A 19,489-nucleotide genomic window follows, 5' to 3' on the forward strand; every position below is an offset into this window, starting at 1 on the left:
TGATGTCCATTGACCTTGAACGCATCTGCCCTCCATGTGCGCCCCCCATCCATGATCTGAGGAGTCTGTTGTAATAATTTGACCTGCTTGAGGTCTGTTGAAAGACATGCCTTCGTTTAATTGACTTGCTTGAGCCCACCACAAGAATTCCTTTTGCAGGCATGGAATAAGTGGGATTATGTCCTCTAGGCTTTGGCTGTGTTGGGACCATAAGCTTTTCAAATACCATTGCAGCTTTCTCATATGAAGTCTTGCCAGAGGTATCAGAAGAAAGAATGATGCCCTGAACCCCAGGGCCTGCAGGAGTTTCCTTGCAGTCAGCTGGGAGAGCTTTGCTAGGCCTCTGAAGTACTCTGGTAACTGCTGCTGTTTTTCCTCTGTGAGGTAGGCCATTTGTGTTTTTGTGTGTCCAGTTTGGCTCCTACGAAAATAATTTGTTGGGATGGCAGTAGCCTTGATTTCTGAACGTTGACTGTGTATCCCAAGGCCTGTAGTAGTTGCATGACATAGTCCAAGTTTTTTATTAATGTTTGTTGTCTGCTTGTATGAGGCAGTCGTCCAGGTAGGGGTATATTTGAATTCCCTGGAGTCTGCAGTGTGCCACTACTGATGCCAGGCATTTCATGAACACTCTGGGCGCAGTAGATAAGCCAAACGGCAATGCTGAGAATTGATAGTGCTCTGTCCCTGCAAGAAATCTGAGGTATCTTCTGCAGCTTTGTCTGATTGGGACATGCAGGTATGCCTCCTTGAGGTCCAGAGTGACCAGCCAAGACCCCTTGCCCAGCATGGGAAGGAGTTGCTGTAACGTCAGCATTTTGAACTTTGGCACAATGAGAAAGGTATTTAGAGTAGACAAGTCCAGTATAGGCCTCCATTTGTTCTCCTTTCTTGGAACAAGGAACAGTCTTGAATAGAATCCCTGGCCTTGTTCCTGGGGAGGTACCTTTTCTATTGCTCTTAAACTTAATAGCTTTGAAACTTGAATGAGTGCCTCTGCCCTTTGATGGTGTGGCAGGTTTGGCATGCCTTGTCTTGTAGGTAAAGTATGGAAGTGGAATCTGTAACCCGTGTCTATTAAATCCAGAATCCAACTGTCCTTGGTTAAGATATGCCAGTTCTTTGAGAATAAGGATAATTTTCCGCCCAAGGGTGCTTCTCTCTGAGCCCTTGTAGGCGGTATGAAAGTCAAGTCACTGTGATTGTCCTTGTGGTGCAGCTGGACTGGCTGCAGCACTTCTTTGATTTGTAGGTTGCCATTGGCGTCCCCTGTAGGGGCCTCAGTATTGGCCTCAGCCACGCCTGTTCTTTCCCCTTTGAAACTTGTCCGAGTCTGGGAAGGACCAATTCTTTGAAGGCCAGTTTCTACTGAATCTGGGTGGCTGAACCTGGAGGAAATCCTTGACTGTCTGTACTGACTTAGCTTTTTCCTCAATGGATTTCAACACATCTTGTGCATTAGCACCAAAAAGCTTCTGTTTTTCCAGAGGTGCATCAAGTAACTTTACTTTGACATGGTCTGGCAGTGGCTGATCCTTTAACCAAGCATGTCTACGTATCACAGCCCCAGTCATAGCTGTCCTACATGAAGCTTCCAATGCATCATAACCACACTGAAGGAAATGATTGTTAACCTGCTGAGTGTTATGTATGTGATCCTGCAATGCCTTTCTGTCAATAAGCTCCGGAGAGGCTAACTTTTTCTGCAAATCATCCAGTAAAAAATCCTGGTACTGAAACATGTGAAAAAGGCAGTTAAGAGACCTCATGGCTAGGGTGGTAGAGGTATAAACTTTTTTACCCCATCTCTCCAAAGACCTGGCTTCCCTATCCGCTGGCAAAGGATTCTTGGCAGTGGAGGTAGCCACTCCCTTGGGACCCTGTGAAATAGTTTCTAAATCCACGGTGTGGGCCTTAAAAAGATGTTTGTGAGTGTCAGGGACTCTGTAATATCTGTCTGGCTTGACAGGAGCAGGGGGGAGCGAGTCAGGTTTAGCACTGGAATCGGAGAAAACATCATCCAAAACATCCATCACAGGAGGAATAGCTAAAGGTCTGTGCTGGGGAAGCTTTAGGAAGGTACGGAGCCTTTTCCTGGAATCAGAGAATTCCTGACCCTGCCATTGGAAATGTTCCCTCATTGAGTGCAGGACTTCACCAAAAGAGAAATCCTCTGGAGGAGAGGCAGAGGGAATTGATTCCTCAGCATCAGAGTCCTCATAGGCCTGGAAGGATTCTTCTTGAATATCTGAATGCTCAGAATCCCCAGAGGCCTCATCTGAAGAGAGGTTTTCAGTCTGCTCAGTTCTAGGCCTTTTCTCTGCAGGAGGCTGAGAACCTCTGTCTGGGTGAGGCTGAGACCCCCTGATAAGGGAAATTAGGTCTGCAGCAAGAGACAATCTGTTTATCAGAAGAGGGGGCCTGGACAGCAGGTTTAGGATGGGCCTTGGCCTGGCTGGCGGCCTTAGCACGTGCAAAGGCCTTGATGGACATAGATACAGGAGGCCTAGCAGCCCCACATGCAGGAGTGACCTTGTCCACCGGAATGGTGTCGGGTAAATCCAGAACTTCGGTATCCGGAGGAAAAACAACAAACGGCACCAAAGAGGTCTCCAGGACCGAAGGACTAGTTAAAGCTGTGTCGTCGGCCTGGAGCGGCTGGATTACCGCTTCCGCAGGGACAGCAGCACTAGTAGAGAGTCTAGGAGTAGTATCGGTGGAAGACGCGGGCCGAGGATGCCGGTCCCGGTCCTTACGTTTTTTTTGAAGATTGAGCTGTCGGTAGATCCGACGGCATGGTATATGCGAATGATTCACCAAAAAAGTCTTCAGCAAATTCTGCCCGGCGCCTGAGAGTGCGCTTATTAAAGCAAGCACAGGCAGCACAGGCCGAGACGTCGTGGTCTGGGCCGAGGCAAGGAAGACAGTAAGAATGGAAGTCCTTATGAGGTATTTGTTTACCACAAGACAAACAATTATTAACTTTCTCAATTTGTTCTGACATCGGCTGAGGCAAGAAAAAATGTTCCCCAACGGGGTACTTAGCTTTTAGATGACTTCGGTACTGAAAACACAGGAGCTGACCGACCGGCACTTGCGAACTGCTTCTGCTTCGGGCACCGCGCGGCAAGAAAGACTGAAGATGGCGTCGGCCGATGCCTTTATACTCCAGCCATTGTGACGTCGGAGAGGAGGCGACACCAGCCGACGCCGGACCCAGACTTTGGAATTCGGCCGACCGAGGGCTGCCTGAGGCAGGACAACCCATATGTTATGACTGCAGTTGCATTCTTGAAGGCATTCTTGAAGGACATCAGTTATATCCTTTAATTTGTGAATCCTTTACTTTCTTTGCCATGGCTCTAAGTGTAAAGATAATGAAAAGGTGAACAAGGACACCACTGCGGACTCTTCTGTTGAAACGCAGCTCATCAGAGGGGAACCCTCCAACCTCCCTAATTAACCCCATTATTCTATTATGGAACACAACTGCTACCACTGTTCTACTTGTAAAATCCCAGCTGATTAAATGTCTTCTCTGCATCAAGACCCACCAACAATAGAGGCATCTTCATACATTCTGCTTCCCATCATTGTTCTCCTAAAGTTATCAAATGTTTGCCTCCCCTCCCCAAAACCACCTTGGTTCATAGCTGTCAGTTTTGGGAAAACCTTAGCCATTCTCTTAGCTAGTACAGACAAACTTATAATTTCGGCCCAAAATTGAAATAGGTCTTTATGAAATTGGGGCTGAAGGGTCTTTACCCTCTTGGGTAGTACCGCCACCACAGCATTTTTCCAAGATACTGGCACTGTCCCTTACTTTAAAATATTGTCAAACAATACCTTCCAAATCTTTATCACTTGCTTCTTTCCTAACTTCTATACTTAAACAGGAATGCCACCTGTTCCTGGAGACTTCCCTGCAGATTGATTATACATCATTATTTTTCTCTCTTCCACTCCTAACTTAGCCATCAATTCTTGAGTTTCATTTTCCTCTAACTTTGGCATAGTTAAGTCTTCCATAAATATTTCTATCTGTGCTATATCTTGCTACCCCAATTCCTCTGTTTAATATATATTTTCACTTTATTTCCAGTACTTTAATACTATATATGTTTTTTGGTTATTTCTCATGCCACAGACTGCCTAAGTTTAGCAACACTTTCTGCTTTATGTTGCCCAAGTTTTGCTAATGCTTTCTGTTCTCTGGAGATATAAAAATACTTGTTTAAAAGATAACTTTCTAAACTCATGCATGTTATCAGAATACTCCCTTATTTTCCATTTAGAACTCAGTAATTGCTTTTCTTGTTCTGCAAGATTCCGCTTCGTCTGAAATACTTTTCCTTTGATAACTATAACTCTTCTAAATAAACAAAAGTTGTGTGCTCATCATAATGATGCATTTGTGTTGCCCATTTTCATTCTTCTTCAACTGACGGGTCTCTGATCTGACGTGGGATCCAACTTGGTTGCTTTTACCAGATTTGAGGATCCAGATCTCGAGCGCCTCCCTTTACCCACAATACCCCACTCTCTTGGTATACTTCAGATCGAGTTTGCTGCTCAATCAGTAAGACATACATGACTCTACTATTAAAAAAAGGAAACAAGCACATACAGAAAGGCTGGAGCTCAAAGCCAGGAAAGTACAGTTTTGTACCTACCATAAATGTAGATGTCCGAACAGGATAGCATCTGCAGTCATAACAAATGGGTTGTCCTGTCGTCAGGCAGCCCTTCGGTCGGCCGGATTCCAAAGTCTGGGTCCGGCTTCGGCTGATGTCGCACTTCACCCGACGTCATCTCTGCTGGTCTTCGGGTATAAAGGCATCAGCCGACGCCATTTTCCTCAGTGTTTCTTGCCCCAGATGCCAGTTGCCCTCTAGGAAAGCTAAATTTTGGATAAATGCCAATGTTTCCAAAATAGTAGAAGGCAAACACAAAAAATAAGCATGTATGTACATATATACAAACAAATACACCATAAGAGACTCCCCCCAGCTAGTTATTAGGAGGGTAAATGCCCTAGGAGTACCACAGAGGGGAAGGAGGGTGGGTAATCCTGACTGCAGATGCTATCCTGTTCGGACATCTACATTTATGGTAGGTACAAAACTGTACTATGTCCTTCAAGGATGCATCTGAAGTCATAACAAATGGGTAGAATACCATAGCCAAACTAGGGGAGGAGGAAGAATTATGGTGTAGTTAGGATCCCTTGCAATACAGCAGTGGCAAACCCTGCTCGGGATCTAGAGTATAGAGGTAAATTATAATGCTTGGCAAATGTATGCACGGAGGTCCAAGTAGCCGCCTCAATAATGTCCTTGGTTGCCACTCCTCGTAAGAAAGCTGTGGTAGTGGCTGTAGCCCTTGTAGAATGAGGTCTTATGTTCTGTGGAACTGGTTTTCCATGGTAGGAGTAACAGAATCTTATGCAATTTCCTATCCATTTGGAGATTGTCTGTTTGGAAATTGCTTTTCCTTCCCTTCCTGTTGCATAGGCTACTAAAAGCTGGTCAGTTTTTCTGTTACTTTTGGTTCTGTCCAGGTAGTAGCGTAACTGTCTATGTACATCCAAGGTATGCAGCAGCCTTTCCCCTGTTCTGTGGATTGGGAAAGAAGGTAGGTAGGTGGATTGCCTGGTTTAAAGACACTCTGGATACCACCTTAGGCATAAATGTAGGATTAGTTCTCATGGACACTCTATCTTGATGGAAGATTAGGAAGGGTTGTACTGCCATTAAGGCCTGTAGTTCAAACCCTCCTTGCTGAAGTAATTGCCAGTAGGAAAGCAGTTTTCCATGATAGGTGTTGAAGATCTGCTGTTGCTGCTGGTTCAAATGGAGGGAGTGTCAATTTTCTAGCACAAAGTTCAAGTCCCATGCTGGTAATGGTGGTTTCCTTGGAGGTTTTACATTCTTGATCCCTCTGAGGAATTGCCTGAGTAGAGGATGCGAAAAGACAGGTGGATCGAAGCTGTATTCTGCGGAAATAGCTGATGCATGTATCTTGATGGAGGAATAGGACAGGCCCGTATGTAGAAGCTCTGCCAAGTACCCCAGGATGTTAGCAATATCTATGTTCGAGACATCTTTTCCTCTTTCAGTACTCCAAATGACAAACCTTTTCCATTTTCCTGCATAGTTCCTTCTTGTTGAAGGTCTGCGGGCTTCAAGGATAATGTCTTTAACCCTTTGGGATAAGTCTGGGTTAGTTGCTGTTATGTGATGTTCCAGGCAGTCAGTTGCAAGGTTTTTAGGTTTGGATGCATGATGTTGTAGTTGTTCTGAGTTAACATCAAAGGCATCAGGGGTATTGGCCACATTCTCCCCTGAGGCATGCTCCTCAGCAAAGGATACCAGTGTTGTCTTGGCCAATTCGGAGCTATCAGAATTATCCTTGGACGTTCCTCTTTGATTTTCAGTAGTACCTTGTGCATCAAAGGAAGAGGTGGAAATGCATATGCTGTCAGGCCTTTCCAACTGAAGGATAGAGAGTCCACCTTCCATGCTAGTGGGTGGCATGTCCTTGTGCAGAATTATTTGAGCTGGTGATTGAGTGGGGATGCGAATAGGTCTATTTGTGGCATTCCCCATTTCTTTGTGATGGCCTTGAAGTTGTCCGGGTGTAGCATCCATTCGTGAGCATCCGAGGTGGTTCTGCTTAACATGTCTGCTAGGGTGTTTTCTTTTCCCGGCACAAATATTGCCTGTAACTGGATGTTGTAGCTCAGAGCCATATTCCAAAGGTCCAGAGTCATTCTGCATAGGGGGTATGAATGAGTGCCTCCCTGTTTGTTGATGTACCACATGACTGTGGTGTTGTCTGTCCTTATCATTAAATGGCCTTCTTTGAGGAATGGTTTGAATTTCTGGATTGCTAGTTTTACTGCCAGCATTTCTTTTTGGTTTATGTGCAGGTGCAGCTGGTCTGGAGTCCACAATCCTTGTATGCACTTGTCCAACATGTGCGCCCCCCCAGCCTAGGTCTGAGGCGTCCGTTGTGATGGTTTGGTTTGCTTGAAAGTTGTGGAAGGGCAAGCCTGGGTTTGACTGGCATGCTTGAGCCCACCATAGGAACTCTTGTTTCAGGCATGGGATTAGTGGGATTTCGGTTTCTAAGCTGTGCCTGTGTTGAGACCATAAATTCTTTAGGTACCACTGTAGTTTTCTCATATGCAGTCTGGCATGGGGACCAGGATTATGCATGATGCCATGAAGCCCAAGGCCTGCAGTACTTTTCTTGCTGTTAGTTTGTGCTGCTTTGTTAATGCCAAGAAGTAAAGAGGGAGTTGTGCTTGTTTTTCTGCAGTTAGGAATGCCATTTGTTTTACTGTGTCCAATTCCGCACCCAAGAATGTTCTTGTCTGGGATGGTATCAGTCTTGACTTTTTAAATTGACTGTGTATCCCAGGGCTTGTAGTAAGCAAATGACTCTTTGTAAATCTGTTGTCAGCTTGCTTTTGTTGTCCGCTTGTAACAGGCAGTCGTCCAGGTATGGATAAATTTGGATTCCCTGTAGCCTGCAATGAGCGATTACTGATGCCAGGCATTTTGTGAATACTCTGGGCGCAGTAGATAAGCCAAAGGGCAATGCTGAGAATTGATAATGCTCTGATCCTGCAAGAAATCTGAGGTATCTTCTGCAATTTGGTCGTATGGGGACGTGCAGGTATGCCTCCTTGAGATCTAGAGTTACCAGCCAACACTCCTTGCCCAGCATGGGAAGAAGTTGCTGTAGGGACATGGGTAGAAACGTAGAAAAAAGGCAAAAGTAACGGATATATAGAAATGCAGAAAAATGGCAAAAGTAACGGATGGAAAGTCAAGCAAGTTCTGTTCAAAGGGTGAAGGAAGGAAGAGGAAGCAGTGCTAAATATAAAAAAAACTCTCGAAAAAGTATATAACACTATCTGTTAACCTCTGCAGTTTGAGAGCAGAAATCCATGTCTGAACGTTGTGGTGGCAAATGAGATCTGACGTACACCAGGAAAGAGGGACATTACAGGTAAAGCGAAGAGCTCAATAGGTGGATCAGATAGTCTGGAAAAAGGGGCAGAGTCAGACAACAGACCCATCAGTTGAGGAATAAATGAAAATGATATTGTCAGATCTCCTGTTGCAGCTTATTTCTTTCCGACTCCCCAACTATCCCTCAACTCCATTCGTCTTTCATACAGGAGACCCATAGAAAATCTACAAGACCACTTTCTACTCCTTCATCCTTTAGGTCTTCCAGGAGCTTATCTGAGACAGACGTGGATAGGATGATGAGTAAGTTTCGCAGGGCTCAGATCCAGACTGGGGGGGGGGGGGGATTCCTCTCTTTTCAATAATTAAGTGGGAAACGCCACTCTCATTTTTACCTTATTCTTTAATGGTTCATGATCTGAAATAGGTTACTGAATGTGTTTCAAAGCTTTAAATTAAACATCCACAGCAATGTGAAATATACTGACTAATCAAGTTTGACCCAGTTACTGTACCTTAGAGAAGTAATATGAAAGTTATGCCTGGATTCCTGCTAGTAAGTTCACATCTTCCATTCCAAATAGTGACTTTTCTTCAAAAATCTATCCTCTTTTGTTATAATTTTCCTTCCAAGTCTCTAGATACATCCTCAATATAGTAGATCATGTTCCAGTCCCCACCAAAGAATAACATGGTGAAAAGCTAACGGCCTTTCCCATAATTCTCTTAAACTCATTAATAGCAGACTCACATAGGCACCGTAAAAATCTACTGCCAATCATTAGCGGACGGGAGTTCCGCTGTGGCGACCTCTAACCAGGAAAAGCTGAAAAGAAGGTGGAATATAAATACATACCAGAGTAAGCTTCCTTACTCCTGCCAATCACCATTTAATGCTTCTTTTCTGACACTACTGGAGCACCGTCCTCTCAATCATTACTGTCCAATTTTCCTTTGTTCCTGATAATCTGCTGAATATCCATTCTGAAACCGGTGACCGTGTAAATTTGATGGAAAAAGATTTAGAAAGATCTGCAAACTTAACATTCTCAGTTTTGCAACTTCAGAAACCTGTTTAATATAAACACGTCTAAGAAGGGTCTTCATGGTCCATTTTTTTTCTTGGACTCAGAAAAAGTCTGGAGTAAAAAACCATGCCCTTCTCTTTGTTAATTTCTCTAAGACCCCTGGGCAAGTCTCAAATCAGTGGGTGAACTTAATCGCCTGGAACAGGAGAATACCAGAAAACTTTGACCACTTCTAAACTGCGGGTAATATCACATTCCAAAATATTTACTGTTTGTCTTCTGTGACTGCTTTCAACTTTTACAGATAGAGAATTTGATGTCCCTCTTTTCTTTGGGGAGGAGTAGTAGTAAACAAAGGGACAGGGGGAGTTTTGGATTGATGTGGGATTTGAGGGGTTAGGGAGGATAAGCAAATAAGAGACACTGCTGTTCCTTAAAAGGAAAAAGGAGAATGCATGTCTCATTATTTGCAGATATTATTTAATAGCAGCCCATTCAGCAATTGGACAACTAAATTAATCAAACTTGTATTAAAAAAAAAAACTCCAGTCTATGTTTGGTTTGTGGATCACAAATCTTTCAGTAATATTGCCACATTCTGAGGAGACAGTGCCAATATCTTTTTTCTTTGCTTCATTCGAAATTTAAACATTGGAAAAAGTGCCAAGCTCTTTTTCTCTTTCTTTAAGAGAATATGAAAAGCCACAGGAAGAAATTACAGAAATGGAGGAAACGTTTCCCAAGGTCCACTTCTAATTCCAAGAAAGCAATTTTCCCCAAAGAGCACAAGTTTAAAGATGGCAGAGTATAAATGCCTAAACGTGATCTTCACTTTGGCGACACAGTTGTATGCGGCTCTTTCCATTACAGTAGCTGCACCATAATTATCACACAAAATTCTTGCCCTGCCTTCTTTTATATGATCTTCCCAGGTTTCTAAAGAAAGATCTTTGCTCTCTCTTGCAATGCATACATGGTCAACCATACCAAAAATAATTCAAGAGCTGGATTTCCTAGCAGCTGGAATAAACAGATGTTCTCATTCCGCTGATCATAAAAGAGGAATTTCAGTCCATTCCTCTATTTTGTTTCTAAAGTATCCAGCACACTCTCTCTCTGGTACACCTGCAAACTGCAGTTTTTCCCCCTTTAAACTCTTGTCTTTCAAATCCTGGGACTTGAACAGAATAGGGTTAGTTTCTCTGCTATGGTGACACTGTCATACCGCTCACCTTGATGTTTAGATCTTGCAGTTGAGCGATGTGCTTTGAGAAAGTGGATTCAATTTCAGTTAATTCGGTATTAGTGGCTTCCAGAAATCCTGTGAACTGCCAGCTTATTTTAGAGAGCTCCTCCACTACCAAAGCAAATGCATCCTACCATGAAGCCATCTGCTTGATATCACTCTCAAGCCTTATACTCCTCTGTCATGCTTTGCTGAATCACTATGTTGCTCAAACCTGCTGTCTTAGGCATCATCTTCTAACTCGTTAGCTGAAAAACACTGAATCCTCTTTAAAATGCCCTTCTCTTTTTTATATACCTCTGCCTATCAAAATGTGGCTACTGAATAAGGAGGCTGATGGGTGGAAAAGAAAGTGCAAATGTCTCACATCTGTGGAGCCACCGAATGAGAAATCTTTCAGCTTTCCATCACAAAAATGAAGTAGTCAGTATACATTTTTTACTGTAATGTTCTCAGCAACACATGGACTATAATATGGTTTACTTAACATAGGAAGAAAAGGGTACTTTTAGGCAGCAAATAGGTATCCTCATGCACAAACGCAAACACTGGACAGAACAAGGCTGCTACTAATACTACAGATATTTATCCAGATAATTTCTTTGAGAAAGGTACAGAAAACGTCCTCCAAGCTGAGTTTTTCTATAGAAGAGGGTTCACTGTACATAGATAATGCCTACAGGGGCTAGGCATGCTTCCCTATGAAGCCATGGCATAAGCTAGCTGGAGGCATGCAACCTCCCATCCTAAGAAATGGAAAAGGAGTAACAAAAGCTAATTTAGGACTGCAGAATGGGAAATTTCAACTGTTAACCTGCATGAGAGAATTTTTGACATCAGAATGTATAAAGCATAAAAAATTTGGAAAAAAAGAAAACGGGCAGCAGCTAAAAGGTGAAGCAGTGTTAATGGCACAAGTAGCACACTAGTGTTTGGTTCAGATGGCTATGGGTTCTACTTACATACCAGAAAGACAGATTGCTGAAACTGCAGTGCAGCATAACAGGGGGGCACTGCACTAATGTGTGTGCAAGTCCTTTGGATGAACTAAGGCCAAATCTGCTCGAGTTGGTGGTAGTTCAGGTGGATGTAAAAGATTAAATCCAAATAAGACAGACAGACAGACAGCACATCAAAATATCTTGGTTAAACACACAAGAACATTTCCAGACGTTCCAGGTAAGTAAACAGGTTTAATGCTTCAAAAACAAGTTTAAAAACAAGTTAAAAACACAGATGAGCACTTTCATGGCCTCTCTTCGCTAACCACTTCATCAGATCTAACCAGTAACACACTAACATTTAAAAAGAGAGACGCACTGTTACCTCAAGTCATGTGACTTCAGTATAGGCATTTAGCTATGCTGTGCTGTGCCTGGCCGCAGTATAGGCATTTAGCTATGCTGTGCTGTGCCTGGCCGTTTTATTTAGATTTAAACATTTCTGTTTGATTACCAGCCTTTACCTTGCATCTGGTGTTTTTCTAATGGATGTAAAAGATCCCATGGTACCTACTGAAAAGAGTAGAGTTTTCGATGCCCGGCCACATTTTCCCTAGTAGTATGTATACCACTTCGGGTCTCCCCTGAACAGGCTTCTAGACTACTGGATCAACAAAGTTTAAATAAACATAAAAAAATGAAATGTTTGCATGTGACTTCAGAACTTTTTTGTTAGTGTAGTGTTGCAGAGGCCCAAAATGATCTGATGAAAACAGTGGAAGATTGTAGGTTACAAACATATACTAGGTAGAATGGCATATGAAGAAACTGGACATGAAGAAGCAAGTGTAAAAAGGCTAGCTGTAATGATCTTTTGGACTTTGACCGACCACTGATCATCTACCAGTTTGCTCATTTGTTGGTATGCACTGTCCTGGGTTTGCATATCTGTCCAACCCATCAGTATAAGTAAATGCATTCTACTACAAAACCGCAAAGAAAAACACTCTGCCATCCTCATCTTCTACTCTAGCCGTCCTGAAGCAAACCAAAATGACAACTCACTTAACTGTTTCTATGTAAAAGTCATCCTTATTTTTTCTTCACGTAGGTTTAAATATGTAGAATACTGCACAACAAAGCATTGCAACCTATGTTTTACCCATTCAGATTTCACAAAGCATTGCAACCTATGCTTTACCCATTCAGATTTTAAAGCTTAAAACCAGTACATTGTAGTGAAGTGGCAATGTAAATGCTAAAGAAAAAGGATGGCAAGAGAGTCACTCTGGGTATAGGTCACATCACAAATATCAGAAGTCTGGATGCCATTTCACACGTCTCAGACTGTACTTGAAGAACTAAAACACACGCCTTACACCCTCCAAAGCCTTCTACATCTCTACTTAATTTTGAAGTCAGGATGTAGAGAATACCCTTGAATCAACCTCTGTTGACAAAAGTGCATTTCTGTGCAATTCCCACAGCTGGTCTGCATACAACTTGCCTGCTCCCATTCAACTTAAGCCACACATCACACGCGTATCTGGCATATGGTCTTAATGGGCTATAATCTTCACCCATCTTTCAAAACTTATTTCAGCAAGTAAAGTTCTGAAAATTTCTAATTCTACTTACCTGCAGGGACAAGCATCTCTCAGCTGTTTGGTTATAACTGCAGCCTGGAAACAGGAGTCTACAAAGGTCTCCATGATCACATGTGCATTTGGAACATCTAAGTTAATATCTGGCAATTCGTCATAGACTCGCTGGAAACCCTTTAAGAAAAACATTATTTTAGCAATGTTGGCAACATACTCACCCCCCCCAAAAAAGGCGGTTTCTGTGGTAAATAAAAAAAGTAAAATCAAGCTAAACGAAAGACCAGTTACATAAGCTAAAGCCTAGAGTGACATCAACTGAGAAGTTGTGGGTTTATGAACTCTAATCTCTGACAGTATTTCATCATTTTATCAAATATGCAACTATCCAAACATAAAAAAAAATATGTATTTTATACTTCAAAACAGGTTTAGCAAGGAAAGTACAATTATGCAGGAACTTACCACAATTACAGATGTTTGAGTAGATCACTGCTGCTCACCCTGAAGTCGGCATAGAGAGTTAAGGCTGTCAAAGAGAGTTAAGGCTGTCAGCTGTAGTATCTGTAGTAGTAACATCAGAAGCCTAAATAAAGTGCATGAACTACATGCCCTCCAAGCTACTCACTCCCCTGACACACACTAACAGAAACTTGGCTTAAACCATCAGCTTCTGATACTGAAATATTACCACCAGGGTTATAATATTCCTAGGCTAGACAGGACGACTAGGAAAGGAGGTGGGTAGCTGTACTTTATAAATCTTCTCAATGTTTCTATTGACCCCATACAACCTCCCTAAGCAAACAATGCAGAAATGCTATCCACCAAACTTCAAATAAACAATAAAAAGAAGTTATGTACTAAAATACCGTTCCATGTGAGCTGTTGATCTCGCCTTTATTCTCACTGATGGGGTCGGAGCCGATCCTCGGCTCCGACACGGCCGATAGCAAAGCTCAAGGTTTGCCATCCCCTTATCCCACAATGCACTGCTGGAATTACCTCAGATCTTGTTTGCTGCGAGTAACAGTATATATATATATTATATATACACACACACACACACACACACACACACACACACACACACACACACACACACACACACGCACACCCTTTTATTTATTTCTGCCAAGGACACTTCCCGAAGGGGAAAAAGAAATACTGAATAACCAGGATGGTACTAGCTTCTAAGTCAACAGTCAGCCAGGAGGGGGAAGGAGGGAGGGACGTGAAAATAAAGGCGAGATAAACAACTCACATGGAACATTATGGTAAGTACATAACTTTATTATGTGAAGTTGTTAAATCTCGCCATTTATTCTCACTGATGGGTAGCGTCCCTAGCATCCTCAATCCTGGGTGGCTCATGGAAGTATGTTCTTCAGTACCGTAGAACCAAAGGAAGACCTGTCCCTTGAAGCCTCATCTACTTTGTAATGCGGGATAAAGGTATGAGGCTTAGACCAAGTGGCTGCAGCGCAAATATTGTCAAGGGGCAATTTAGCTTGAAAAGCAGAAGACGTAGAGACGGCTCTGGTAGAATGAGCCTTAGGTTTGTGTGTTAATGGCATGCTCGCATTTTCATAAACAAAGGATATACAATCGGATAACCATTTAGATAAGGTTGTTTTAGCCACTGGATTGCCTTTTCTGGCTTCTGAAAAGGATACAAAAAGTTGATCTGATTTTCTAATATCCTTAGTTCTGTCAAGATAAAATCTGAGCCGTCTGTGTTTGTGCAGCATGTATTCCAATTTGCTAGAGTGGCTGGGGAAAAAAGACTGGCAGCTCAATGAGCTGATTGATATTTGACTCAGAACAGACTTTAGGTAAAAATGAGGGGTTTGTTCTGAGAGATACTCTATCAGCATGGCAAAATCATGTAAGGTGGTCTGATAGATAATGCTTGAAGTTCTGACACACTGCGGGCAGAAGTAATGGCCATAAGAAAAATAGTTTTCCAGGATAAATATGTGAGATCACAAGAAGATGCTGGTTCAAAAAGGGGGAAGAATAATCTGAGACAGCATAAAGTTTTAATTCCAGGGAGAATAGGGAATTTTGATAGGTCGTCTCATATGAAGAACACATTTAAGAAAAGTCTTACATAACTTATGGCCCATAACATTTGAGCCACCACACCCAAAGTGAAAATTTGAGATGGCAGCTAACTGGACTGTAACTGTAGCAGCTGCTGCCCCTTCCTTAAAAATTTTTGCCAAGAATTCTAAAATAGATGATAGCGAAGCTCGGAAAGGGTCAATGTTCTGCGTGTTGGCCCACATTGAGAACCTTTTCTATTTACTGCCATATAATTTCCGGGTAGACGGCTTGTGAGAAGACAAAAGAATTTGTCTTGTATCTTCTGAAATTGAATGAAGCCTGGCAATTAGGGGAAGTGGATTAGTCAAGCAGTCAGTTTCATGGACTGCAGTGAAGGCTGGAGGTCCCCTGACGGGTGGGTCAGAAGGTCCGGAACTGGGTCCAGGATACATGGATCTTCCAACAGATGATGGTGGAGAAATGGGAACCAAATCTGTCAAGGGCAGTAGGGGGCTATGAGAACAGTAGTCCTTCCCAGCAATTTTGCTTTCTGTAAACATCTGGGTATCAATGGGAAGGGTGGAAATGCATAAAGGAGACCCAGGGGCCAATCGTGTAAAATTGCATCTCTCGGGGGATGAACGGGAGGTGGTATTAGGACAAAGTAGCTTCTGCATTTTTAATTGATGTGGCTGGCAAAGAGGTCGCAGCAAGGCTGGCCCCATTTGCAGAAAATCAACTCCGCAACCTGTTGTTTGAAAGACCACTCGTGAGGGAGCAATATCACCCTGCTTAGCTTGCCCGCTATCACATTGGATTTCCCTGGGATGTGCGTTGCTAAGAGAATATGCTGGGACGACACAGCCCACTGCCAGACCCTGAGGGCTTCTCGACAAAGGGGGTAACACTTGGTTCCGCCTTGCTTGTTCAAGTACCAGACTACTGACATGTTGTCCTTCTGAATTGCAATAGCTCCTAGAGGGAGAGTCTCCTGAAAGTACTGCAAAGCCAGAAGTACCGCTCTCAACTCTAGAACATTGATATGCAGATGTGATTCTTGATCTGTCCATGTGCCTTGGGCAGTCTTTCCCTAAAAATGTCCCTAAAAATGCCCCTCCACCACCCTATCAGGGAAGCGTCCGTGGTCACAGTGGCTACTGGGGGGGGGGGTGGAGAGACAAAGGGGCTTTTTGATTGTGACATGAAAAGATGTCAACCACCACCAAAGGTCTCTCTTGCAAGAATCTGTGATGAGACTCATGTGGTGCATCGGTAGTTTCTGGTACGACCACTGAGCAAAGAGGAGCCATTGAAGAATTCGCATATGCATCCTTGCGAGTATAGCCAGGATTGCTGCCGCCATCAAACCTAGCACCTTCAATACCTCTGCTGCTGTAGCTTTGTTCTTTGACACCAGTGAGCCGATGTGTTGGTGGAGAAATGAGACTCTTTCGACAGGAAGACGTAGAGTGGTAGTTGAGGTATCTAACTCTGCTCCTATAAAAACAGTATGCTGCGATGGCGATAAGGCAGACTTTTCGAAGTTGATTGCAATGCCTAATTAATGACAGAGTGTCAAAGTGTATTGTGTTGCCTGAGTCAATTGATGCCTGGTGGTTAGCAGTGAGGAGCTAATCGTCTAGGTATGGAAACACCTGGAATCCTAAACGTCTCAAGTGAGCCGTGACCACTGCCATGCATTTGGTGAACACTCTGGGGACTGTAGTGAGACCAAAGGACAGAGCTCGAAACTGGTAATGATTGGCTCCCAGCCGGAAACGCAGATGATCACTGGAGCATCTGTTCATCTTTATGTGATAGTACGCATCCTTGAGATCTATGGAGTACATCCAATCGCCTTTCCCTAGTAAGGGAAGAATGGACTGAAGCGTGACCATTCGGAACTTCTCTTTTACGAACTGGTTGACTCTGCTGAGGTCCAAGATAGGTCTCCAGTCCCCCGTTTTCTTTGGTACCAAAAAGAATCTGGAGTAAGTTCTGAATCCAACTTGGTCTGCTGGGACTGGTTGGATGACTCTTTTTCTAGCAATCTGTGGACCTCTACGATTGCTTGTTCCCTGAGATTGGGTGGAACATTTGGGATTCTGTTTACAGGAATGGGTGGGGAAAAGAACGGTATGAAATATCCTTTGTAAATGATGCTTTGTACCCATGTATCTGATGTTATGTTTAGCCAGGCTTCTGGGTACAAAGACAAGCAACCCTAGACTGCCTCCAGAGCCGAACAGTCGGGCCCCCTTTCAGGGGAGCTGGTAGGGTTGACCAGAGAACTGACCCCTGTCACCCTGTTGCTGCGGACCCTCTCTGCCGCGGGGGCGGCGTCTTCCGTTATAACCCCCTCCTCTGCCTCTAGAGGGGGTTTCTCCACTTGTGCCCTGAAAGGCTCCCTGTGATTTTCGGAACCACATTTTCCCTCCCCTAGGGCCCTTGGGGTAGGGCCAAGTAGGGGTAGAAAAACGGACTCCAACAGCAGCCTGGTTAAAGTTTCCTTTACTTTGGGCCCAAAAAGTGATGAGCCATCAAATGGGGTATTAATAAAGGAAGACAAAGGGTTCAGCAAAGGAACAGACGCATCCAGGCTTGTCTTCGAAGAGCAATGCCCGAACTAGCGGCTCTACTCGAACCATCAGTTGCATAGGATATGAGACGCATGGACGAGTTTACCACTGAGTTTAGGGTAGCGAGCTGGGCGTTGACTTTGTCGGCCACTCCTGCAGCTACCGTTCCCTGGAGAGTATCTCCTAGCTCTTTCAGGAGATCTCTTTGTTGTCTCGTAAAGTGGATTAAGCAGTTCAGTGATCGCAGAGAAAAAGTCACTGAAATAAACATGCGTTTCCCATATCTATCCATGACCCTAGAATCTCTATTAGGAGGATGGATAGATGTGGATGTCTCAGACACTTCCTTTTTGGTGGCTGCAGCTACCACCATGGCATCAACAGGCACTCCCTTTGTCAAAAATGGCTTCTCCACTGGGGCAGACATGAATTTATTGGGCTTACGAGGAACAGGTTTCCATGGCCTCCGGTGACTCCCAAGCCTTACCAGAAATCAGTTCCATGAGCTCGTCGTAAGGCGGAGACACCCAAGAAGTGGAAGGTTGAGACCCAAAAGCTTTCAAGAGCACGGACTCATCCTCAGTAGGGGTCTTGGACTGCCAACTGCCCCTCTGACTAAGGATCTCTAGTATCTCTGTAAAGGAGATATCCTCAGAGGGGGATTGAGGGGACCCTTCTGACTCATCTAAGTCCGTGTCAGATGTCAAAGACTCCTGTGGAGAGTCTAAGTGCCTCCTCTTGCACAGTCTCTTCCTGGGCACCTCCTCAGCAGGGGGGATCTGGGGAGGTCTCAGAAGAGCAGGGGATGCCCTGTGGGGGTACTAGAGGCTTGGGGTCTCTATGCCTAGAGGGACCGGTAGATGAAGAAGCAGACACAGGAGCTTGAGGGGAGAGGGAAGGCTGAACCGATGTTGACACTGTCTTTGGAGACAAAACTCGCCTCATAGCATCGAAGGCACCATGGCTCGGACGAGAAGGAGTGGACGGACCCGAGAGTACCGTCCGATCCTCCCGCACCAAAACCCTGGGCTCAGAGCCTGAGGTAGGAACCGAGCTCATCTGAGCCGAAGCCCTGAGAGGAAGAGTCGGCACTGACGAATCGGTTAGACTATCCTCCCCGGACCGGATGGGAGAGCGTCGGCTCCTAGAGTCCTCGGTTGGCGCTGAGGACATCCGACTAGATGGAGCCAATAACACTGGTGCGGGTATCTGCTCCAAGGGTTCAACAATCATCGGTTCAGTTTCCTTTGGCTCAGAGTCCAGTACGGCTCGGAGTAGACAAATCCGGTTCCATGTTCTTCGGCACCGACGAGCTGGTCGGGGCCGACAACAATTTGGCAAGTCCTGGTGCCTGTAAAAGCTTCTGCACTAGCCGATCAATGTCCAAATCTGAAAGGCTGACTGAGGACTTCGCTGAATGCACCAAAAGTGCTGACTGGAGCAGAGGAGAAGGAACTTCAGAGACCGGCTCCAATACTGACAGCTGGCTCCGGAATCAAAGGTACACTCGGTTCAGAGGTCTGTTGAACAGATAACCCCCCTTCTGAAATTTTTGCCTTTTTTGTCACTGTCTGAAGATTTGGATTTTGAGGATTTGGAGAACGTGCTAGTACCCTCATGGCTACTCAACACCTCAGTAAAGGATTGCTGTAGCAATCCCCTGTCTATTAGCTTCCTCCTTCTCTCCAAGAGGACTCTTGAAGAAAAGGAATGGCAAATGCTGCAAGTGTCTTGGAGGTGTTTAGCCCCCAGACAGTAGACACATTGAATGTGTCCATCAGTGATGGACATTCTGCCCACAATCTGGGCATTTTTTGAATCCCGGTTTAGGATGGGATTTCTCCTCTTCATCCGACATAGTTAAATAAAACAAAACAGTAAACTGCAAAAAGTAAGACAGTAAAGTCCTTACTCACTGTAAAGACCCAAAAAAACAACTAAGCCCAATCCGGGCACTATCTATAACAATATAATTATAGATTACAAATATATGGCTAAAGAGGCCCACAGAGAAAAACCCTGACTATTAGAAAAACTAATAAGAGTAAATAGGGCTAAAGGCC

General features: G+C 44.1%; 1 protein-coding gene across 1 annotated transcript in view; it reads right to left on the reverse strand.

Annotated features, from left to right (window-relative positions):
- PDCD4 (programmed cell death 4) overlaps positions 1 to 19,489 on the reverse strand; it is a 1,035,076-nt gene that overhangs the window by 119,623 nt on the left and 895,964 nt on the right. The window contains exon 10 of the mRNA XM_044064014.1: positions 12,836 to 12,975. Coding sequence (XP_043919949.1) covers positions 12,836 to 12,975 — 140 coding nt within the window. The remainder of the gene's footprint in view (positions 1 to 12,835; positions 12,976 to 19,489) is intronic.

Source organism: Protopterus annectens, chromosome 2.part2 (assembly GCF_019279795.1).
Source record: "Protopterus annectens isolate FY-2018-M chromosome 2.part2, PAN1.0, whole genome shotgun sequence".
Lineage (NCBI taxonomy): Eukaryota > Metazoa > Chordata > Ceratodontiformes > Protopteridae > Protopterus > Protopterus annectens.